General features: G+C 46.3%; 9 protein-coding genes across 9 annotated transcripts; 3 read left to right on the forward strand and 6 right to left on the reverse strand.

Annotated features, from left to right (window-relative positions):
- Window positions 1-795: 795 nt before the first annotated feature.
- On the forward strand, window positions 796-1,353 carry GLRG_07423 (uncharacterized protein; the record flags this gene model as incomplete). The annotated part of the gene is made up of 1 exon (XM_008098108.1): window positions 796-1,353. One exon carries the CDS (start codon window positions 796-798, stop codon window positions 1,351-1,353), a length of 558 nt encoding a protein of 185 aa, XP_008096299.1.
- Window positions 1,354-1,468: 115 nt separating this feature from the next.
- On the reverse strand, window positions 1,469-2,179 carry GLRG_07424 (uncharacterized protein; the record flags this gene model as incomplete). The annotated part of the gene is made up of 1 exon (XM_008098109.1): window positions 1,469-2,179. The coding sequence occupies one exon, from the start codon at window positions 2,177-2,179 to the stop codon at window positions 1,469-1,471; it is 711 nt and encodes a 236-aa protein (XP_008096300.1).
- Window positions 2,180-3,612: 1,433 nt separating this feature from the next.
- GLRG_07425 (thioesterase superfamily protein) lies at window positions 3,613-4,245 on the reverse strand (the record flags this gene model as incomplete). The annotated part of the gene is made up of 1 exon (XM_008098110.1): window positions 3,613-4,245. The coding sequence occupies one exon, from the start codon at window positions 4,243-4,245 to the stop codon at window positions 3,613-3,615; it is 633 nt and encodes a 210-aa protein (XP_008096301.1).
- Window positions 4,246-5,055: 810 nt separating this feature from the next.
- Window positions 5,056-5,841, reverse strand: GLRG_07426 (X-Pro dipeptidyl-peptidase; the record flags this gene model as incomplete). The annotated part of the gene is made up of 1 exon (XM_008098111.1): window positions 5,056-5,841. One exon carries the CDS (start codon window positions 5,839-5,841, stop codon window positions 5,056-5,058), a length of 786 nt encoding a protein of 261 aa, XP_008096302.1.
- A 1,940-nt stretch (window positions 5,842-7,781) lies between these two features.
- GLRG_07427 (uncharacterized protein) lies at window positions 7,782-9,281 on the reverse strand (the record flags this gene model as incomplete). Its single annotated transcript, XM_008098112.1, has 2 exons — window positions 7,782-8,330; window positions 8,391-9,281. The coding sequence occupies 2 exons, from the start codon at window positions 9,279-9,281 to the stop codon at window positions 7,782-7,784; spliced, it is 1,440 nt and encodes a 479-aa protein (XP_008096303.1).
- Window positions 9,282-10,113: 832 nt separating this feature from the next.
- On the forward strand, window positions 10,114-11,786 carry GLRG_07428 (uncharacterized protein). Its single transcript, XM_008098113.1, has 2 exons — window positions 10,114-11,009; window positions 11,073-11,786. The coding sequence occupies exons 1-2, from the start codon at window positions 10,501-10,503 to the stop codon at window positions 11,098-11,100; spliced, it is 537 nt and encodes a 178-aa protein (XP_008096304.1). The 5' UTR covers window positions 10,114-10,500; the 3' UTR covers window positions 11,101-11,786.
- Window positions 11,787-12,280: 494 nt separating this feature from the next.
- On the reverse strand, window positions 12,281-13,430 carry GLRG_07429 (alcohol dehydrogenase GroES-like domain-containing protein; the record flags this gene model as incomplete). Its single annotated transcript, XM_008098114.1, has 2 exons — window positions 12,281-12,812; window positions 12,871-13,430. 2 exons carry the CDS (start codon window positions 13,428-13,430, stop codon window positions 12,281-12,283), a joined length of 1,092 nt encoding a protein of 363 aa, XP_008096305.1.
- A 741-nt stretch (window positions 13,431-14,171) lies between these two features.
- Window positions 14,172-16,420, forward strand: GLRG_07430 (cytochrome P450; the record flags this gene model as incomplete). Its single annotated transcript, XM_008098115.1, has 11 exons — window positions 14,172-14,475; window positions 14,530-14,702; window positions 14,779-14,854; window positions 14,909-14,955; window positions 15,030-15,437; window positions 15,492-15,533; window positions 15,590-15,681; window positions 15,734-15,825; window positions 15,882-15,983; window positions 16,042-16,162; window positions 16,228-16,420. The coding sequence occupies 11 exons, from the start codon at window positions 14,172-14,174 to the stop codon at window positions 16,418-16,420; spliced, it is 1,650 nt and encodes a 549-aa protein (XP_008096306.1).
- Window positions 16,421-17,066: 646 nt separating this feature from the next.
- GLRG_07431 (uncharacterized protein) lies at window positions 17,067-18,700 on the reverse strand (the record flags this gene model as incomplete). Its single annotated transcript, XM_008098116.1, has 3 exons — window positions 17,067-17,973; window positions 18,029-18,454; window positions 18,522-18,700. The coding sequence occupies 3 exons, from the start codon at window positions 18,698-18,700 to the stop codon at window positions 17,067-17,069; spliced, it is 1,512 nt and encodes a 503-aa protein (XP_008096307.1).
- Window positions 18,701-23,244: the final 4,544 nt, after the last annotated feature.

Raw genomic sequence — 23,244 nt, forward strand, 5'->3', positions numbered from 1 at the left:
CAATCTTTCTTATGACGAAATGCCATTGGATACGTCGTACCGGTTCCTTTTGAGGCTAACATGTAATGCACAGCGGTAATCTAACACAGTTGAAGAAACACAGTATGAGTATCACGCCCGATCATGTCAGAGGCTGTGATAGTGAAAGCGTGCAGTGGTGTGATTGGGGACTCTGGTTGTGATGATGATGTGCGAACAGACACAACAACACCCTACAACTCAAAGCAACTCAGGTACACAGCCTGATCATCTTGAGTGTCTTGGGTCTGATCAGGCTTTCAATACTAATCAGAACCCTTGAGGCTTAATCCGACAGGGCAGAAAGCTCCCTATCGCCTGAGTTATCACGTGTCGGCCGAGTCGAGTGAGAGGTAAGGCTCTTGGTTAATGATTTCAAGAAAGAAGGATGAATTGGAGGAAGAAGCATGCCCATTCTCTATCTAATACGGCTGATCAGAAGGTTCTTATACTTTCTGACCCTGATCAGCCTCTTATTCCATTCTGTATCCAATGAACAAACATAATCCCTGTCCCCGCTCCAGTAGTATTGAGTAAAGGAGTCAACGATCGGTGTAGTTAGGGTTCAATTGTGACGATTGTTCCTATCTACCCTTGCCCCCCCCCTGGGATTCCTGCAGAATTCTCATTTTACGTGTCCCTCGGTTCATAGTTTATCCGCGTCCGGCCCACCCCGGCGTCCCGCCGTGGCGCCTGACATCAACACAATACAAGGTTTTGGAAGAAAGGAAATTACAACTGAGGGGTCCCCGTCCGTGATATTATTCCTCCACATACATGAAGCCCGGTTATGCCCAGAAGAAGCCTCAAAGATTCGAAGTTGTCCATGTCTTCTCATGCAAATATCCAATGGTGAATATCAAGGAAGCCGCGCAAGCCGCAATAACGGCCTACGGCCTCGCCACGGAACAGGGCGGGAACGCGTCCGCGCCGTTAGAGGGCGTCGCTGATACGTTAGCCTCCTTCTACCTTACCAACTTCACGAGCTTCGCCCTCGGCAGCATCAGCACCCTCCCGAACCACGAAGCCGCCACCGCGGGTGTGCTGTACCAGCTCAAGGCACTGAACCAGAGCGGCCTCGGCACAGACATCCGGCTCCGCGGCGGCCGCGTCGACGTCGTCTCCGACCAAAGCGCTCTATGCTGGGTGACGTTTGAGATCAAGCCCCGGACAGACAAGATCGAGGGGTGGTCGTGGACCAACGTCTACGGATTCCGAGTGCAGGCGGGACGAAGCAACGGCCTCGACGGCGGGTGGGAGTCAAGCAATGCCGACCAAGAAATCGAGAATCTGTTGGAGAGAGTTCCAAATATTTACCAGGGCGGAACCGTTTAAGCGGGGGGCAACATTTTAGCAGATCGAAATGGATTAATGCACTGTTATTAGACTGTCTAATGATAGACCACAAGCTCCTTCCCCCCCTTCCACTTAAAGTCCGAATTAAGAATCTTTACAACAAAACCGCCGCGATAGCCATGCTGGCAACTAGACCGAATAGCTCGCGCGACGCCCCGATAGGAGCCGAAGCACTGGGTCTTGTTATGGCTGAGGTGGGAGCGGAACCGTTGCTCATGATTGAAGTCTGGCGGCCAGCAGCCGACTTGGGGGTAGTCATCAGGAAAGTGGCCGTCGCATTCACCCCAGTAGGAGGAGAGACGACATGGGTGACAGCTGGCGCAGCCGAAGTCTCGATCTCGGTGCTACACTCGCTCTCAACCAGATCAGTCTCGCTCGGCTTGATCTCGCTCGGCTTGATCTCGCTCGGCTTGATCTCGCCCGGCTTGGTCTCGCTCGGGGCAGCAGTGTCGAGGACAGTGGGGATGGCGCTCTCCGGAGCCGACGTGATGACGGACGGCCGCGTGGGCTGGGCGAGGTAGGCGTCGCTGGTCGCCAGCGGGAGGAACGAAGGCGAGTACGCTTCGGTGCCCTTGTACCCGATGCAGCCGGGGACATCGGTCTTGGGAGGGGCGCGGCCGCCGCCGCAGTCGAGGGCGGCGCAGATCTCCCCGGTGCCGGGGACGTACCAGACGACGGTCGCATAGGGAGTGCCGCCCTGGGTAGGGGTGACGACTGAGTCGGAGGATACACAGCCGGCGAGGTCCGTCTTGGCCATAACAGCGGTCGCAAGGACAGCGACAGAAGCGATGAGTCTGTAGGACATTTTGATAGTTCCTTGATCTTTTTAAGCAGGTTTGTGTTTCTGATTATCGACAAGCAAGTTGAAGGTCTCGAAAAATTATATGTTTGTAGTTGAAGAGAGTGATACTGGTAAAAGAGTGTGTTGATCCGGCAATGAAAGTCGACTGGGATGCTTGAGGCTCAGATTTGAAAGACGAAACAAAAGGAGGAATCGAATATTTAAATCATCCATCTAACGATCCTTTTCGAATCTCGAGACCTTGACTCCGGGTTGGACGACGCCAACCGATGGCGCTAAGCGGGCCTGAGACGGCAGTTGGACGCCACCTCATCTTGGAGGCAGTCCTGGCGTCGAGCGAAACAATCCTATGGCGCCCAACCCAACGGCTCTGTGATGCTGTGGCTTTTTTTGTTGTGTCTCAACAGGAGCCGGCATGCCGGATCATCGCCTTTCCCTCGTTGGTTCATGCCCTATCGGGATGATTTCCTATGGGACCGAGTGCACTTCTATCAACTCCAATAGGTAAAGCTCGTACATGTAACTGCGCCACCCCTAGACGGAATTTCGCCGGTCAATCCTCATTCCAGGATTTTGATCCTCCACAGGTGTGGTTTTCTTTTGGTTTTTTTTTAGCTTGTATCTCCCCTTTCTTTCCATTTTCTTGTGGTTTCTTTTTCTTTGCAGTTGTATTTGCCGAGACATGCGTGTTAGTGCTTCCTGCTCGAGTTCCGTGTTGCGAGCCCAACAAACAAGTTTGGTAGCCAGAACACTATACCAGTTAGCGAATTGCTTGGTCTACCTGAAGCATATGCTCATGGAGGGCTGTTAGGCTGGTTCTGGGGGACGTGATCAGACTGGTCCTACGTCAACCAAAGATACCAGTCATGAGATTGTGCTATGTCCCTCTAAAAGTACGCGGGCCGAGCGGAGCCTTAGTCGAGAGATCAACCAGGCCTACAAATGTTTTGGGTGAAACATCGGTTCTCGTACGGAAGTAACCATCCGGGCCAGCACATGAGATCGGTGTGACAGAAATTCTCCTGTAAAGTTACTATTGAAAGGGTGTAGGATAAACGGGGACCTATGCAGTACAATGGTATAGGTAGAAACACAAACACCTACTAATCCAACACAATATGCTTCCCCTGGTGAGCTCAGTGGAACACTCTGGTCAGGACAAATAGTCGCCCTAATCAAAGTATGGCCAAAGGCTGATCGAAAGAGTAAACGCTCCTGAGATTCTTGTGTTATTACAATGAAAGGTAAATATAGAAAGGCTCTCCTCTGATCAGGGAAAGATAGGCAGGGAAATCCAGGCCTAAGTTTGTTGTTATATCTGTCTGCTGAGCCGCTGGCTCTTATATCCCCCGATTAGTATAAGCTTAAGTGATTCCCGCCGTCTATTAGTAGCACTTGACCAGATTGCCCTACCCTGTTCCACCATCATCCACTAACTACAGCTTCTCATTTCCCCCTTTTTTCCGCTTCTTAATCGATCTGAATACAGCCTCTGCTTTTGCAAGCACAGTGCCCGTCTTATCCTGCAGCATTAAGTCAACAACCAGCTTAATACCGTCTTTCGTTTCCAGTAAGGCCGTAACAGCTATTGTCGACATGGTCGGAACTGGTTTCAAGTAGCTTATATTGAGACTCTGCGTCACTTGGGGGAGAAATTCCAAGAACCCATGCGCCTTATTCGCCCAGCAGATGGCCCCGGCACACTCGTCGAAGATGGCTGCAACCACTCCACCATGGCATAGATTCTTATTTATGGTGCTGACTCCACGGCCCAGACTCAGAAAGAACCGGGCTCTTGTGACAATTTGCGGGCCGATTATTCGATCGTCTGCATCTTCCGCATTCAGGGCTTGCATATCTGACTCGGGCGGTAGGTGGTAGGCGCCAACGAAGAAGGGTATTGTTGTAGAGCTATGCAATGTGGAGCTCCAAAACTCGAATGCGCGGAGGTCGGGATCGAAGACGCGGCTGGCGGGCTCTCGGATGATAAGGTCTGGCTCTGAGAGCTCTTCGGCGACCCAAGGGATGGCCTCGAAGTGCGCCATCTGGCTTTTGCTTGGTTCGACCATATTGGAGACTGTGGTGGCCTCGCGAGACGGAAGCGAGCCTGCCTCCTCTCCTAGATGGAAAATGTTCAATGAACATTGGGGGACATTGGGGGATATATGTAAATCCGATATCGATTTCGATCTTTGTTCTTTGATAACCTCAGCAGTTTGGCGTAAGAATTAGCCGGGTATCGAATGTCAGCCTCAGATGCCAAATTCTACTACTAAATCGGATTTTCCGGAAAGAGCATGGCTATCTGGCCTGGGTAACAAAGAAACCCTTACTAAAAGCAGTTAGATGTGGCCGAATAGCCGCACTCGTCAGGAAAGGGGGCTCTCTGTGGAGCAATATGCTAATGATCAAGCTTTCGGGTAAATCCGCCCCAAAATGTTCTTTTTCGTTACAAGATACCTTGTCAGGTGAGATCAATGTCGCAATCGGAATTCCTTCTGTAAAGAGGTGACTCAGGTGAGTAATCAACCAAACCAGTCTTCTTACTTATGGGGAAATACGATATGAATTTCGTCGTTGATTGGATAATGGTAAGCTTAGATCATTTGAAACAGAGTCATTTATAGCCATCAGTAGGCTATTGATGGGGTGTGGTCGCTCTAGGCCCCCATGAGCGGTCTAGTGCTGTTCACCCGGTAATACATGTATACTACGATAGGTATTCCATCGGCTATAGCGGCACATGTGAGCTTGCATGGCTGCAGACTAGAGGGGTCGGTTTTTTTTATCTGTTCAATTTTGATACACGCTTTATCTGGTTAGTTTCTTTCGACTAATGACGAGCACCGCATAGTTAGGATATTGCAGTTATGGTGGTCTTATTCGTAGAATCTCCACTTGGAGGTTTGCTCCGGAGTAAGACTTTGGTTAAGGAGCAGTGCCCCGAGTAGCTCAATGGGCATCGTGTTTGCCTTCAGAATCATGTCATGAAGCTCCTTCTCGCCCATGAGACCCTTTGTCAAAACCTCCTCCCGCAGGCCGTGCAGCTGCAATGCACCCAGCATATACCCGGCCTGATACAACGGGGAATAGTCGCCACCGAAGGATCGAGTGACCTCACCTTCGGCGTTGGACCTCTCGTGGCCGACCCAGTCGACCAGCATGTCGACACACTGCTGGGGCGTCATTTCTCCCAAGTGGTACTTGAGGGAGAAGATGATCCTCGCGCAGCGGTGCATGCGCCAGAACAGAGTGCCGACCTTGTCCTCCGCACTCACAAAGAAATCGCCCCTGTTCCAAAAGACGTACTCCCAGTACATGGCCCAGCCTTCGACGAAGAATGGCGTGGAGAAGAGCTCTTGGTAAGGGTGGTGGCGCTTGCCCATGAAGAGCTGGAGCCGATGCCCGGGAATGAGCTCGTGGAAGGCCGTGGCACGAGAGAAGTGGGGATTGTTGCCGCGCATCACCATCATCTTCAGTTCGTGGTCCATGGTGGGGGTCGGATACGAAACCCAGAAGGACGGGTCACCGAGAAAGAACGGTGACTCCTTTTGCCGCTCTGCCGAGATCATGAACATGCGCCAGGTCTCGGCTACCTCGGGGACTGTGACTAGGTCATGCTTCTTGACGAAAGCGATGCCCTCAAGAGCTAGCTGACGGACCATTTCCGGCTGTTGTCCAGGCTCCACTTGTTAGTAGCGCCCCGGAAGCGCCACCGCCATCGGAACTGGCTCAAGTATTCCCATTGGATGGGTTTCGCATTCTTGCCAGCGACGGTTCTCGAAGTGGGTCGCCAAGATGACTTCCTCTGACCAGGGTCCATCGGGTTACCAGTAGATGCGTTTGCGCTTTGGGTTTGGCGCCGGAGTGGGCTCCGCCGCCGCCGCATCTCTCACAGAGTGCCGTCTAAATTAAAGCGCGCAGTCATGTCTTGAAATTGAGAAACTATTTCGTCTATTCAGACGCATATTCAAGCATCTGTGACCTATGGTGTGAATGCGATTCGGGAGCAGTTGCGCTCAAGATAAAGTTCAGCAGAAGCCTATACCGACCTAAACACGACGGGGTTCTGGGGAGAATGCTTTATAATCCCATTTTCTTATAGTGGCATGACGGAGCTCAAGTTTGGAAGCCGCGAGAGAACAATCTAGTTGATGTAATTCAGAGGAATTTCCGCATTGTTAACGAAAAAAAACGCTTGAATTACACTTGCGTCGTCCTGACTACTAGCCTATTTCTGTAGATATGAATCATGATCGTCGGACCGAAATAGACGCCATTCCAGTTGAAGCGCATTTTGGTCTTCATATTACGCCGGAAAGCACCTGTTCAGCTGCGCCTGACACTCCATTGAGCCCAGTCACCCTTGCAGCCGGCGATCCCAAACCGCTCCTGACATAGATGAGCTAAGGGCCATCAGGGATGGCGCATCTAAAGCCACAATATGATGCAAGAGTTTCCGGCAGACATATTGATAGTCAGAGGGGTCCTGAATTAGCAGTTTGGGCTGTTTTTGAGCTATCTTGTGTCCTCCGTCTCATTTACGCAAGTTGTTTTTTGATTACACCACCTCATCAGAACCTGGCCTCAGGAAAAGCCAGATGGCCAAGAAAGCTAGAACTTATAGCTCTGTTGAGCTAGTAGGTTGGTCAAGCTGCCACGCAACGCACCCCTGGATCTCTCGTTCGTGCTGGTCTGGGTAGATCATCGAGTTTCAAGATTCAACAAGTTTGCCCTATATGTGAAATTTTTCGATAAGGGAAGCTCATTCGACGAGCCGTCGCCCCCCCTCAACTCGCCAGACAAAGTTGCAGGCGTTGTGTCTGATCATGATTACCGGGTACTATATTTTAATAACCTTTATTTTAACGCCAATAAGAGGGTGCCCTCTGCCTTTTCCGTACACCGAAAACGTGATCAGATTCTCTTGAACAAGGCAAAATAAAGTCAAAGATGGTATTGCGTGTCGTCGTCCATGGGGCCCAAAAGCTTGGGAGAGAATCTGTGGCCATTCTTCTAGAGTAGTACCATTGAGTATTTCGGTTTTAGCCCTACCCGTGTCGCCTTGTAATATTCCCAGTACGCAGGAAGCCACCCCGCCTGGCCCAAATCAATGACAGCTGCTACTCTCGGATCTGGCGCCGGCGATCAGATGATGTTGGGTGGAACGAGATCATCATGTGTAAAACAATGGGCGCTTCGCCAGCAGTCTCGATTCCACAGGCATCCACCACCGTCTGATAAACGACCGTAATATAGAATTTAGCTATCAGAAAGCACAGATGGCTACCAATCAGACCCGTCAATCTTCATTCGCACCCTGTAAAAGTGTCTACTCGTGACAGTTATATTACATACAATCATTTCCTTGATACATCTGCAATGATCGTATAGACGAGCAAGTACTAAAAGAGCAAGGTGGATGATTTATCTGGTCGCAGATAACTAATCAAAGTCAACGACGAATAGTATATCACCATTGTCACTTGAAGAGTGCGATCTTTCCGTAAGATAGGAGAAGTAAGAAGGGGGCACAAATCATAACGAAGCTCAATTGTATAACTCCTGTCAAACTGCAAGAGATTAATGCCAACACTGAAAATGCTTATGCGTGAGTCAAGCCTCGAAGCATTTCGTCCCTGGTACCCTCCATGATGCGGTCTACCTGCTCCGCCTCGTAGAACGCCTCATTGTAGCATACACTGAAGGTGAGCTTTCCTCCGAATGTCCACAGATACATCTGAAAATCACCAGTCATCATCGTAGAGCTGACCCAAAAGTTGCTGATCTCCCAATCGCCGTATCGGCGTTCGAGATAGTCGTCTACGACTCCCATGCTAGACAGTGACGGCGTACTACTGGGCGGCACGCCGCCGCTTTCGAGAATCTGCCGAGACATGGCCATGTAAGGGCCAAGGTAGCTGAAATCATTATCGACGAAAGCGAAAGGGGCCTTGTACTGCTTGTGCAAGGACTGGCTTAGAGACTCGAAAGTATTGTCCTTGCCGACGTCAGCTGCGAGAGGCAGGGCCGTCTGGAGAGACCCGATAGAGTGCTTATGTGGGACGAAAGAGGAGGGAAAATAACGACGGAGGTCGATGGTGGTGAACTGGACGTAGGAGGCGCCCTCCTCGCCAGCTGTCGACTGTATTCTCTGCGAGCCCCGGGTTTTAGTATCAATCGGCATATGAAGAAGGGACTGGAAGGGACTAACCTGCGTCGTCAAAGCAAGCGCAGCGTGCCAGGCCGAAGTGACACTGATACCTCGTTCTTTGCATGCGCCAATGATAGAAGAAGTGGTCTTCTCGTCCACCTCAAGATCTCTGTGAACTGGTCTTTGAGGAGCGTTTGTAAAGTCGACCCCGGGCAACCGGATCGGCTTTTCTTGCTGCAAGACCCGCTGGAATATACACTGGGCATCGGCAAAGCTCTTCTCAGATGGAACGGCCGGGACTCCTAACCAATCATCAAATGGCTTTGAAAGTTTTGGTGTTTCAGTCGTCTTGTGCTCCTGAGAGCCGTCGCCCGGCAGAGTTGACAGTGCCGTGAACAAGGCGTGATACAGATACAACATCCCGCGCCCATCGATAAGGGTATGGGGTGACTGGAGCAGAAGCTGATTTGTATCACGTAGATAATGGAGCGTGATGTGGAACTGGCTCCTGAAGGCTGAGAAGAGTTCATCTGCGGTTGTTCCCTCGTGAACTCGGAAGGACTTCCGCAGCCATTCCCCTACATCGACATCTTCGCGGGTCACAATCTCCCGTGAGACAGGGTCCACGACGGCGCCAACGCAAGGCAACTCGCGTAGTATACTTTTCCAAGCTTCTCGGAGAGAAGTCTCCGTGTCAACGGTGTCGACATGCGTTTTAATTGTCACGCTGCATCCAATCATCCAGTGTACCGGCTGGCCTTCGGGAGAAGCCAAACTTTGGTAGAATGACTCCATAGAGCCTAGCTTACGGCGCCAGGTACCATTTTGGTTGCTCCATGGGTAGTTTGCGCCTGATTCTTCTGCGCCAAGCGTTGTCGTGGATTCTTCAAGCGCTTCGGGGACGCCGTTTGAGGAGGCCGGTTCGTTGGCTCCAAACGCTGCTGTAGCCATCTTCACGAGTGTGTTCTTTGCTGGCTATTCTGTAGAAGCGTGAATGTCGAGAGCGGAGATAAAGTCGATACCAAGAGTTCTTAAAGAGATGCAGTGTTGTTGAACAAAGAAACTTCAAGGGAGAAGCACATGAAGACAATTGATTAAATGTTACAGGTCACCCTGCGTACTTTTACCAACGCCAGAAACCAATTGCTAGTGGACTGAAAGGCCCCTTAAAGTCGCTGAAAAGGCACCGAATGTACATTGCCTAACCAAAAAGCCTCCGAATGGGGTTTAAGGAGCCCGAAGCTGACAGGTTTGCCCGCCCGCAATCTCACATGGTAATCGTGCGCCCTATTTGGGCAAGACTCATAAATAGATGGAGACTAGACTATGGGGAAGAGGCCTCTTCCGAATTGACATTAGCACAGCTATCCCATCGAGTGCCAGATGGCTCCATTTTCGCCAAGGCCTCAAATACCCACTTTAAGAGCCACTTTTACCCCGCACCACAATGGGTACAATAGCAGTACGCATTTATCCCTATGTTCCCTTTGCTGTCATCACCACCAGAACCCGCATTTTGATTAATGTTACGATGTGTTCTAGTGACTCTGATGCTTCGGATGCCTCCGGTGCCTCTGTGGCCTCTGTGAAAAGCACTATTATTGTTGAGATCCTCCCGGAGGAGCTAGCCGCCGCTTGTACAGCCGACTGTACGCCGGAGCGGTGTGATAATAGTACCGTCCGGCCTCACGAGCCCCCGGTCCTCGAGCGCGGGCCTCCGGGCTCTTTTATCCTCTTTGATGTGCCAGCCCGGGCCCGAGAGATACGGCACCTACCAGCAGGCCCGTTTGATCTATTCCTCCGGTATATCCCCCGGAACCTCGTTGACCAGTGGGCCCAGTGGACAAACGAGGCGCCGTTGTCTAAGCAGGGCCCCCGGACGAGACAGTCCCGAACGAATAACTGGCGGGAGACTTCTGCTGAAGAGATATACCTCGTTATAGGAATTTTGATTTATATGGGAATCCATAATGAATCTCAACTATCAAGATACTGGTCAACTTAACAGCGTAAAGAGGATCCAATCCATCCATTTACCCGGTTCATATCACGGAACCGCTTCCAACTATTGCTCCAACGGCTCCGGATTTTTGATGCCTCAAAGTTCCAGCCGGGCCAGCCGACGGCTCCGTCTAGCCGTCGGGCCCGGGCCTAGCCCCGGGAGGATCCGATGCCGGATATCTATCGGAAGGTGAACCAGTGGTCGGTTCATATTCAAGAAACCGGGGATTCCTTCTATATACCTGGCTCTGAACTTGCTGTTGATGAGGCTATGGTCCGGTTTACGGGCTGGTCTCTTGAGACAACAACTATACCGACCAAGCCAACCCCAACCGGCTTCAAGATTTGGATTCTCGCCCAATCGGGCTATTGTCTCCGGTGGCTATGGCATGCTCACGGGAAGGGTCCGTATGGGCTAGCCCCACAGGTCCGGCCGCTGCCAGGCTCGGAGGCTGGGCTGGGTCTAACGCCGACTCAACGGGTTGTAACAAGGCTAGTTGCCCTACTTCCGGCCGCAATATATCATATATTCCTCGATAATCTCTTTGCCTCTGTACGGCTTTTCCGGGCCCTTCGGAAGCAACAGATCGGGGCTTCGGGCACATGCCGGAAGGATAGCGGGATAAGTGAAATTCTAGTCGCTGAAAAAGAGGTTGAAGGCCGGGATATCCCTTTAGGGTCAGGTCCATAGTATCCCTACTGTTGATGGGCAGGTATGGCACTATAATTTAGTTTCTATAGGTGCTGCCATATTAATCAGTTTGTTTAGGTGACCAGTTCACCTGGAAAGATAATGTCCTTGTCCTCTTCCTGACAACCGTCTTCCGAGACGGCCAGGAAGTCATACGAAGTCGGCGCCGGCCAACTGGGGATTCCGCTGCAAAGCGGGCTGCCCGGCAGGTCTTTAGGCCTGAAGTCCGCAAGGACCTCCCAGTGCCTGAGGCAATTAACGCCTATAATCATAACATGAACGGCGTTGATACAGGCGATCAAATGAGGTCTTATTACCAATGGGGTCGCCCTATTTGTCGAGGGGGCTGGCAGTTAATTGCTTGGAACTTCCTGCTTGAAATAGTGCTTGTGAATAGTTTCCTTTTACAGCTCTGGGGTAAAGCCAGCTGGCGAACAGTTAAGAGCCAGTATTAATGGCGTCAGTTGATTGCAGCCCAGCTAATTCAACAGTTTAGGCCATTAGCAGAAGCTCGTCAGCGATCACGCCCCGGGCGGCCTACAGATAAGAGGAATACCTCGATTCCGTGGCAAACCCATAGAAAGGGATCGAGGGGGGCTAATTCACCCTGTTCATACTGTGGTAGTATAAAGGCATTACAGCCATTGCGGGAGATATCGGGGAATAGCCTCATACGACCACAACGACGAAAGAGAACTCGAAAAGGCTGCTTAGATTGTGATGTAGCGTTATGTATTGATAGAGATTGCTGGTACCTCTGGCATACCCAGAATCTATAGTAAATCGATGTACTGTGAATCCCATTGTATAATTCGACAGAAATATTGCAACTGGAAGCCCTGATTGGCGTTACCCCTCCCTTGGCAAAAATGGAGCCATCTGGCACTCGATGGGATACCATATCTAGAATGGAAGTGTATCCATAGGCATCCATAGGCATTGCCAGAAACTGACGAGAGAATATATGTCCGTGTTTCTTTAACAACATTTATGATGGCCAGGAATTCTTCATGGATTGGTGTTAATACATGGCTCCAGGGCACCCATTATGTGTGCTAGGTGCCTAATCTTGGGTCATTAGCGGAGGACCATTGGCAATAACCAACACTGTTCAGGACAAGTCATGTGCATTGAGCGAATTCGAGGCCGCAATTTAATCAAGACAGCCTGCTACGTGTTTCTTGAGGCAAACGTAAAGTTACATAGATTGTCGCGTCATACTACGGGTCATACTGACACGCAAACCGCCGTAAGAATGTCAAGCACCCCCTACTCTTACTACAAGCTTTTGCCCTCGGACTTGGCCTGCTTTCAACATTTCGAGGCCTTGGATAACGCCTTGCCATCCGCCCGGCACTTCACGGGCCGGATGGCATCTCAGACGTCCCTCGTCCACCAAGGCCTGAACCTCGAGCGCCCACCGTGCTCCCAGGTCAAACTTGGACTGGTCCGCGTCGCGGTGGTATACGCCATCGAGCTTCACTTCTCGGCCCATGACTACATATGTCATAGGCATGTCCATCCTGACTGCTTTTCTCGTCCTCCACTCATCGGGGGCGTGTTCGAGGGAAGCATATCGCGCACCCGCACGGCCAAGAGCTGTGAAGCAGCATTTTACCGACTCAGGTGTTGTGATGCAGTCAATTGCCGCTCGAATAGCGCCTTTTGTCGCGTCGCGGATTGTCTCCCCGCAGGTTGGGAAGGAGTATGGAGTCGTAGAAGCAGCACCGTACTTCTTCACAAGAGCCGCGGAAGCCGGAGAGCATGTAGCGATGGGATCGTAGCCGGCACTGTGAAGGGATGTGAGTTTGTTTGGCCTGAACATGATTGGCATGGCATCGCACGTACCTCGATAGCAACTGGCAAGCCATGGTGCCGGTGGCCGTAGCACCGCCATACACGAGGACTGGCACTCGAGTTCCGTCGGACCGCAGGGGGGCAGGTTTCGAGGGAGTGCCCGTCAGAAGGAGCGAGTCCTCCATGGCCAGTGCCACGGTCGCCCATCCCACCCCTCCAAGCGCTGCCCCCTCGAGATCACTCCATGAATCCGGAACTTGCACAAGAAGACGCCTGTCTTGGATGAGATATTCGGCAAACGCTCCCGAGTCCGGGTTCCCGGGGTTCGAGCCATGCATAGGACCGCACACACGCATCCCGAGACACGTGCTGTCGACCTCAGGGCCAGCAGCGACAATAGTGCCCATGAAATCACAACCCATGACAGCGTTAGGCACTGGGTGGTAGTCCGGCATCTTGTAGTCGGTTGGGTTGAGCGCGACGGCCGATACACGGATCAGGACTTCGTGTGGCTCTCTGATTTGCGGCATAGGCTGGTCTCGCGAGACTACCGGTGGCCCCCCACCATTTGGTGATTGAACAAGAGCTGTGATTGTCGTCCCTTTGGCCATTTTCGCAACTACGTCGTTCTGGAATTACTGCTGGCGACTGAAACCACTGTCCCCAGGCCTTCCCCTTTTTATTGCGATGATCCTACGCGTGCACGGCGGAGCCTTACGTTCAGCCTTCCATGCAGGGTCCCTGAGGCGCCTCGGCATGTCTCCAAGGTCGAAGTATCAGATAATGAACGGAAGGAGCCTGCATGTCATCCTCCGCTCGGATACTTAGCCTCCGAATAATCTTCCGACTCCGAGCTCCGACTCGAAGTGGGTCTGGCGGTCCCGGGCGGCTCCCACGGGAAATACCAATCCTTACTCGCCATAGCGCTTACAAGTTCCCGAAGACCTGCCGACTTGCACAACGACCAGATCCATCCCAACCCCCACCGCTTCTGCATCCGATACGCGGGTAGATACATCCCTGCAAACCTGCAACGGGATGTGGTCACACGTTTCCGTAAACATCGGACGAGTGCCCTGAATGAAGTGTCATGAAGGATTCTCGCACTACCCTGTTCTAGACCCTTCGATACTTGATCGAATCTCGGGTTCCAAGTAATACCATTTGTGACACTGCTTACTCGCTGTGTGTTGGCCCACAATCGACGGAGCCACGACTGGCCGAACTACCTCCTGTGAGCTACCTGATATATCTCGCCAAACGTGCAGAACCCGGAAGCGTGTTGCTCAAGTCGGCATTCCCCAATAATCTGTTACTGGAGCGGTAAAGAAGATCCAGAAACTTAGGCAATTATGGCCTCCTCTATTCCCTCGGCAGGCTTGCCTACAGCCTTGGGTGGCAATTTGACCGATTTCGCTAGCAACGTTGTCAGCATCATCTCTCCGTACATACCGGACGCCGTCAAGTCCAACATCAACACAATCGCATCGTCCAAGTTGACACAGGAGATGTCAAAAGGCTGGAGTTGGGCTGCGTACTCCTCTCTGCTGGTCGCTAGCATCTACGTGTTCGACTGGGGAGCCAAATCGCGTCGCGACAAGAGGCTTCGCGATTTTGGCTCCCCGCCTCCTCTTGTCCCGTTCAAGGCCCCGTTTGGTTAGTTTTCACTTCTAGAGAAAATATCTTTATTGCTCACAAATGATGTCAAAGGGATTGACTTGGCCGTGTATTCCTTATACCGGTTCTTCAAGTTCACGTTCTTCGAGCTCGTCAATAGTTGGCTTGAGGCTGTGCCTGGCCGCACCGTCGAGATGCGAATGTTTGGCACAGGCTTAATCTTCACCGATGAGCCTGCCAACATCAAGGCAATCATGTCTACAGAGGTACGTTTAACACCATGTCAAAACCGAACCTCCAATGTGTGGTTCCAGATAGACGAAATCTGATTCAATGGAACAGTGGTCCAGCTTCGGAAGAGGCGAAGTGACCAAGCGTATCTGGGGAGACATGCTCGGAGAAACACAAATCTTTGTTGGTTAGTGACCTACAGCTTCATCCAGACTGTGAAATTTACTGATGTGTGATATAGTGGACGGAGAGGACTGGCATAACAGCAAAGAGCGCATCAAGGGTCATGTATGTGAAATACCAGTGCACAAGCACCACAGCAATTCCATGCAGTTTCGTGGCTGACGATGGAATCTCTACAGGTTATGAAGATGCGTTCGGACGATCTTGAGATCACCGAAAAGCATGCCCAGAAATTGTTCGCATGCTTCGACGTCGGAAAACCTGTCGAGGTATACGATGTCGCCGACCGGTACCAGCTTGATGTCGTCTCAGAGGTGTTTTTCGGCGAGTCGGCCGACTCCCTCACAGGACATCACCCATTCAGAGAACCTATGGAGACGTTGCACCCTATCAATACAGCGCGTATGCTGTTCGGAAAGAATGCCTATTATGTAAAGGACAAGTATCTGGCTCCCAAGGCACTCAAAGAACTGAACGACTATACCTCTGGCATTGTGGACCGAGCATACGCGAGAGATTTGTCAAAGAAGTCGCCCGAGGATTATAACATGCTGGACGACCTCGTGAGCCAAAAGAAGAGTGTCAAGGTGAGCAAGAAGCTTTTTCGCGGCCGATGAAATGCATGCTCATTACATTTTTAGGACATCAAAGACTCCATGATGACTATCATGCTTGGTGGAAAGGTACTTGGGTCTTGAGATACGTTGCATAAACCCAGCATTCGAACTGACTGATCCAGGACCCCTCGGCCATTCTCATTGCGTGGGCTATCTTCTTGATGGGAAAGTACCCCAACGTCATGAAGAAGATGCAAGCTGAGGTTGCACGAGTGTGAGTAACCGCTCCATACCGACTGCATCAAACCATACTCATACCCTGTCAGATCTGGCGACAAGCCGCCTTCGGCATCTGATCTCAAAGAGATGATGTACATCCGCTACGTGATCAATGAGACCTTCCGACTGTATCACCCTCGTAAGTAGTAGATGATAAAGATCTGTTCAGGACCAATCCTAATTAATGATATATAGTCGGCATGAATGTCAGAATGGCGTTGAAAGATGCCACACTGCCGATCGGAGGAGGAAAGAGTGGCAGAGAGCCCGTTGCAGTTCCTAAGGACACAACCATCAGTAAGTGATACGGCTGAGGCAGTACTTTGGACATGCTCGTTGCTTACAAAACCATAAGTTTACTCTCTAGGTGGTCTTCAGCGTCGTAAAGACATCTACGGCGAGGATGCGCTCGAGTTCCGACCCGAGCGTTGGGAGGGCGCCAACATCAATCGCTGGCACTTCATTCCGTACAACCAGTAAGTCTTTGAACATCTCAGTATGGTAACGGTGGGAAACGTAAGCTGATTTGGACAACGTGAAGTGGCCCCCGACACTGCTTAGGTCAGAAGTTTGGGCAGCAGCAGATGGAGTATGTTCTGGCGAGAATCTGTCAGGAGTACGAGGAGATTCGGATTCCTGCAGGACAACCCGAACAGCAAATTCGTATCGAGCTGAACTTGAAGATGGCACATCCATGCATGTGTGAGTTTGTCAAGAAGTCCAAAAGTAGTTAGAGCGTTTGGGTAGCCGCAGGCCACATATTGTATTTTCAGGATACTTGGTTGCGATGTCTAGTTCAGTACTAGGTCATTAGCCTTGTCACCCCACCACAATGCAGGGCGGCCCAGCTACTACGATACTTCAGTTACGAATTTACAGTGCCAACTAAGGCCGATTGAAGTTTTTATAAAATCACATGAAAGAATATAAGGAGGCCTTCAATATTGTGACGAGACTTTCATGTGTAGGAGGGGAGAACGGGCTGGGCCGGCTAAAGTGTGGTGGTAAGTTCTCACGGTGTGACCAGACTGATGACCCAATAGTGTGTTGTACATTTGGACATTATCCAAACGCTGTAGAGCGCCAGAGGAAAATTAAAGTCAAAGCTACTTTGATATGATGGCTGTAATATTCATCAGACGGGTTTTATAACGGTACCCAAACCTAGGCTTATTGAAAAATTGTCTTTAACTGATTTAGAAGGGTTTGCCGAAACATATCTCATTTCCAACGATGAAAGCAACAGTCCAGATAGGTATAGACACTTGTGAGTATGACTTGAACTGTCTGCCATTCAAGGTAATTCTATGGTGCTGATGATAAGAATACATCCTATGTAATTGCCTCCGAAGCCTTAGTGAGTCCCTGACACTGTTCTGCTTACCCGGAGGCAAGAGGAACACGGCTTCGACTCTCACCCATTCTCACAGTCCACTTGCCAGCCCACTCTCCCCGAACGCTTACAAGCATGTCAACATCCTTTATGGGAGGCGAGAGGGTAGCAAGGTCCGCGTGGTTCAAAGCCGGATTCTTCTCCCATGCTCCGCCTACAGGTTTTAGATCAGCCCTCATGGCAAGTAGCGCAGCTATGATGAGGATTTCGATTGAGGCGAACTGTCTCGCAGGACAGAGATAAGGTGCAGCTCCCCACGGGACAAAGCCACTGGCAGTTGATGCGTCTCTTTCACCGCCCTTCTTGGGCATGAACCGATACGGGTCGAACTGCAAAGCTGTCGGGCCCCAGATACCTGGTTCGCTATGAATAACGTTCCCTGGTACCTGAAGGTAGTTTCCCTCCTTCAAAAGGTACTTGTCGTCCAGAATCGTGTCTGCCAAAACTTTGCGGAAGCTAGGGTTGACGTGGCGAGTTCTCTGTGTCTCCTGGAACACGGAGAGAAGAAGCGGACATTGGGACTTGAGAGCCGCGACGTCGAGAACGAAGTTCGCGCTGTCTAACTTGGCAACTGCGTGTTGCATGAGCTCATTTCTGACCTCGGCGAGTATCTCAGGACGGGAGAATAGTTCCCACAAGGTCCAGTACAACGTCGGTGCCGAGTTGCTGAAGGAGGCAATGGTGAAAATCGCAGCTTGTTTGGCTTTGTCCGTGCTGGATATGCCAGCCTCTCCTAGAACACGCTGATGCTCTTTCATCAAATGAGAGCTCTCTTCGGGAAGGTTTTTGCAATACTTGATGTACGATTGGAAGACCTTTGCTCTCGCGGCGTAACCCTTCTTCGTCACATCCAACCAACCAACCAGATGCGCGGTGAGGTATGTCATCCATTTCCTTTGCCAGCTGGTTAGCAGAGCGAATCAACTTGGACGAGACGGAGATTACTCACCAGTAAGAACTCTCGATTTCTGGATCAAGAAATGGATGTTCTTCTCCGTAGACAGCACAACTTGTCGCCTGAACAACAGCATGTCTAGCCCAAGATAACAAGGATACCTTGGAACTGGAGCCAAGCAACGAATCTATGTCAATAAGAACCCTCTTGCTCATTCTCAGACTCAGTTCGTCGAGATGCCGGCCAGGAGCCAAGCTCATCTTCACAGACTGGCTCAAATCATCGGGCAAACTTCCGCCAAAGATCTCGTAGGCAGCGTCCGATGCATCACCGTACTTTCGTGCCACGAGTTGGAGAAAAGGTCTGAAGGAAAGGACCCTGGATTGCTTCTGAATGGAGGGGAGAAGGCGGCTGGAAGCGCTGATGTAAACCTTGAAGTTGAAACATCCCAGCGTATAGATCTCGGCCTTGGTGGAGTTGCTGCCGTGAGGTCCGGTTATGAATTGCCCTTGAAACCTCAGACCTCGTAAGAGGATATCAAACATACCTCGTTTTTCTGTAGTATGTAGGTCCTTGGCTCATGAGTCCAAGTACATGCCCGATCAGGGGCACCCTCGAACGTATCCGAGTTGGTTCCTTAGGATCGTCCCCTGCATTGTAGTAAAGGTCTGCAGCGTAAGCCAACAGAATCAAGCCTGAAATCCCATACAAGAGCTCGCGAAGCATGGTGCTGGAATTAGCAGTGGAGTGCTTGCACTAGGCTGAGGGGAGAGTCGTTGCGCGGAGCTGTGGAAAAGGCCTTGTGAATGACTTTGGGGCAGTGGGTAGATGGATCTCACCATTAAGACCGTTTGAGCATCCGGAAGCGCAAATGACGCCTTGACAAATCCATTTAATTCCATATCGCAGTGGGAATCTAGCCCTACCTCTGCTGTGGATCGTAGGATGGCAAGCCTTCTGCTCGTCCGGGGATCAGAATCCTTCACATGTGGGGTCGCGTGGTTACAATGTGCTCTCTCGGTGTCCTCTTGCAAAGTGGCCGAACGACGCTTATCCGTTTGTCCGTTTCAGGCTAAATAACTGCTGACTGTGTCTGGTGTATTGCTGACTGCGTTTGGGTGAGGGTCTTGCGATGGCTGAAGGCTGCCTGTAATGCACGAGTGCGGCGGGCTCGATGTGGTTTTGTGGATACACGGCATTGTTGCCGGGACGCGCGGTCCGTCCCACTTCCCGCAGACCAATCCTTGACGGAGGTGCCTAGAGCACTAGCCTCTTTATCTAATAGCTTTACGAGGGGGATCCAGTTCAGGGGGGGGTATTCTAGCTTTAGGGGGGGGTATCTAGTAGGGAGGTAGAAGTTTAGGGGGGGGTATAAGAGGTAAGGCTAACTAATTATATAAAAGTAATATATATAAATATTAAGGCTTTTTACTTATAGGCGTATAGTAAAAAATTTATAACCTATATTATATAACTTTATTTACTAACTCTACTTTAGGCCTAGCGCTAGCTTATACTTAGAATATACTAAACTCTTACTAAGAAAATTTCTTACTTTAAATTTTTTTTTTTAAAAACACTATAAATCTATAATTAGCACTATAGTACTACTAAAGTATTTTTATAATTAATTCTTAATATATTCTTACTATATTTAAAGTATATACTAATAATATTTTAAATATTTACTAACTATAACGTATATAATAAGTAAGGTAATTAGATTAGTAAAGTAATTAGCCTACTATAATTATAGTCTCTTCTTTCTTTTACTATATGTCTAACTACTAAAAATAATATATTTACTAAATAATAAAGTCTAATTACTTTTAGCTATTAAAGCTATTTAAGGACCCTACAAAACTAGTATTTAGGCTATATTATATATCTATTTAGTACTTTTCTCTATATTATATAACTATTTTAATAAAAAACCTTTATAATATAACACTATAGCTAACTTATAGAATTTAATAGAACTTAAAAAAAGAAAGCTAGTTAAGTTTATTTTTAACCTAGATTCCTAATTATTTCCTTCTTAGCTTAGTAGTATTAAAGAAATAGCTAATTAACTACTTACTAACTATAATATATTACTAGTTAGTAAGCACTAGGTCTTAAACTTTATTAAATAAATACTAAAGCTTTAAATATATTTATTTTAGAAATATAACTATAAAAAAGCCTAATATAAAGGTCTTAATATAATAAATATATAGTTCTTTTTTATAGTAAATATAATTATAAAATATAGTATTATAAAGTTAGATATTTATAACTTTAATAAGATTAGCTTTATAATAAGCTAAATTATATTTAGAATAGTTATTATAAGCTATAAAAGACGTTTAAATATAAAAATAGTATAGCCTAGTAATTAAGAATAGGTTATAGTTATTTAGGCTATTAATTTATTTAGTTATAGTATCTTATTATATATTATTATTAGAAGTAAAAATCTTTTTTTACTTAGTATATAAAATCTAGTCTTTTACCTAACTAAGTTATTATAATATTAGAAAATAAGTAAATAATAAATAAAAAAAGCCTAAATTAGCTTTAGTACTTTAATTAATATTTAAAGTTATATATAAAAAAATATTACCTTTTTATTTTTAATAAGTATAAAAGTTACTACTTTATAGATTTTAAGGTATTTTCTTAAGAAAATAATATTATTACTTTTTATATACTACTTTATTTTTCTTATTTACTTTAGCTTTTAGATATAAAATACTTTAGGCCTTTAAAGTTAGTATATAGTTAAGAAATTAAGAATAAGATATAATAAAGTAATACTTATATTACTAAAAATAACTTCTTTTTAGTATTTTATAACGCCTTTAAGTAAGCTTTTATAAAAGAAAATATTTAAAAAGGTTTTAAAGGGTTAAGAATTATTCTTTTAAGTATAAAAAGTATCTTATTAAAGCTAGACGTTAGGTTATACACTTTAATACCTCTAGGTTCCCTCTTAATAATACCTTTAGCTTAGACTTCTTAAATATAATATACTATATTAAAAATAAATTCTTAAGAAACTTTAATTAAGAATTACTTTATTAATTATCTAAATAGCTTCTTAATATATAGTTTAATAGCTACTAAGTATATTCTTAAAGAAGTACTAAGATATATATATAAAAATACTTTATTAAAAGTTAAGGTTAAAAGCCTTTAAGAGGAGAATAACCTACTTAACTAATATAAAAAAACTAAGAAAATTTACCTTAGATAAAAAAGAAGTCTTACTATAGCTAATATATAAGACATTTAGTTATAAAGAGTAGCTATAACGTACCTATATAGTAGGCAGGCTATTATAGTAAGCAGGCTACTTTTCTTCCTTTCTAACTCTTTAACCTTTATACTAACATTCCTTAACGTATAAACATATAATCCTCTTTAATTAAAAGCTATATTTTCCTTGCCCTCTAAGCTATTAAAAAAGACCTAAAAATGTCTATATAAAAGGCAGCTTCTATATTTAAGGTCCTAAGAACAACACTTTAATACTAACGCGTTAGATAAATACTATAAGCTAAGATATATCTAGAATTAAAGAAGATAATAGAAATAGAGGAAGAGGTAATTCTTAAAAAGGTTATTAACCTAATTAATTAAGGGTTTCCTTTATAATAGGAAGACGTATAAGATATAGCTAACTAACTCCTAAATAAACGTAACGTAACGTATGTTAGACCTTAATAAGTAGAGAATTTTATATAATAACAGCCCTAATTAAAAATATAATTTTAACGTTAAATTAACTATTAGAGGGCCTTAGCTAAAGATCTTATAATTATATAAGGCTAGTTTATATTTATATAAAATATAATTATAAAGTATAAAATATAGGATTATAATATTTATAATTTTAATAAGACTAGGTTCTTAATAAAAATACTATTATATATAAAGGTTATTATAACCTCTAATTATAAAAGAAGGCCTTATATAAAGCAGCTTAGTAATTAAGAATAAGTTTTTATTATTTAGGGTGTATATATAGATAGCTAGGTAATAGCTCTATATATTATTATAAAGGGTAAATATTACCTCCTCTCTTAGTACTAAAACAGCTAATTCCTAGCTAAATAGCATATCTACTTAAGTAAAAATAAATAGATAATAAATAAGATTAGCTTAAATTAGTTAAATTATTTTAACTAGTATATAAAGTCTTATATAAAAGGTACTTATTAACTTTTAATCCTTAATAGCTATAATAGCTATAAATAACTAAATTTAATAATTTCTATAAGGAATAAAAGGTTATTACTTTATATATACCTCCCTATTTATTATAAAAGCTTTAGCCTCTTAATATAGGTTATTTTAGCCTATTAAAGCTCTTATATAGTAAGGAAATTAAGAAGATAATATAAGTATAGATTTTATATATTATAAAAGATAACTTCTTTCCTACCTTTAAAGCAGTATCCTTTACTTTAATAAGAGAAGTAAATATATAAGCTAGCTTTAGACAGGCTAGCCTTATACTATTTAACCCTAAAGTAGTTATTTCTTCCCTAGATTTTAAGCTAAATACACTAACACCTCCTAGCTTACGTCTAACTAGCTTAGGCTTATAGGACCTAAAGACACTAATAACTATACTTAAGGGTATATAAAGTGCTAGTTTACTAAAGAAAAAGATCTAAGGATATTAAGAAAGCTTACTAACACTAATATATAAGGTAATTAAACTCTAAGCTAAAGGTATTAGTAAGTTAGTATATAGGCTTACTCTTATTAAGGCTAAGAACCTTAGACTTTATATAGGGATAAATATACTAAGTAAGCGCTAGAGGGCTAAAAAGACCTAACTACGTCTTAAAGGGTTACTTAATATAACTAAAGCAGAGGTACTAGAAGGAGAAAAAGAGGGTATTAAAGCTAGAGGTAGAAAAATGTCCTAAAAGGAGGGTTATATAGAGGGTAGTAAGCTATATACATAATAATATAGTAATTATAAAAAGACTACATATAACGTATAAACCTATAAGGTAGTTTAGGATAGTAATAAAGAATAAGGTAATATATATTTTGAATTAATTTTATATAATCTAGTTAAATTAAATTATATAAAAGGTAGAAAGGTAGAGGGAAGTAGCCTGCCTACTATAATAGCCTGCCTACTATATAGGTACGTTAGCTAAGGTATAAGAGAAAATATATTAGAGTAGTAGTTATAGACTAAGGATAAAAATAAGTTACTAGCGTTATAGTCCTATAGAAACACTAGATATAACGTATAAATATATTAG

This window comes from Colletotrichum graminicola, assembly GCF_000149035.1.
Source record: "Colletotrichum graminicola M1.001 genomic scaffold supercont1.31, whole genome shotgun sequence".
Classification (NCBI taxonomy): Eukaryota; Fungi; Ascomycota; class Sordariomycetes; order Glomerellales; family Glomerellaceae; genus Colletotrichum; species Colletotrichum graminicola.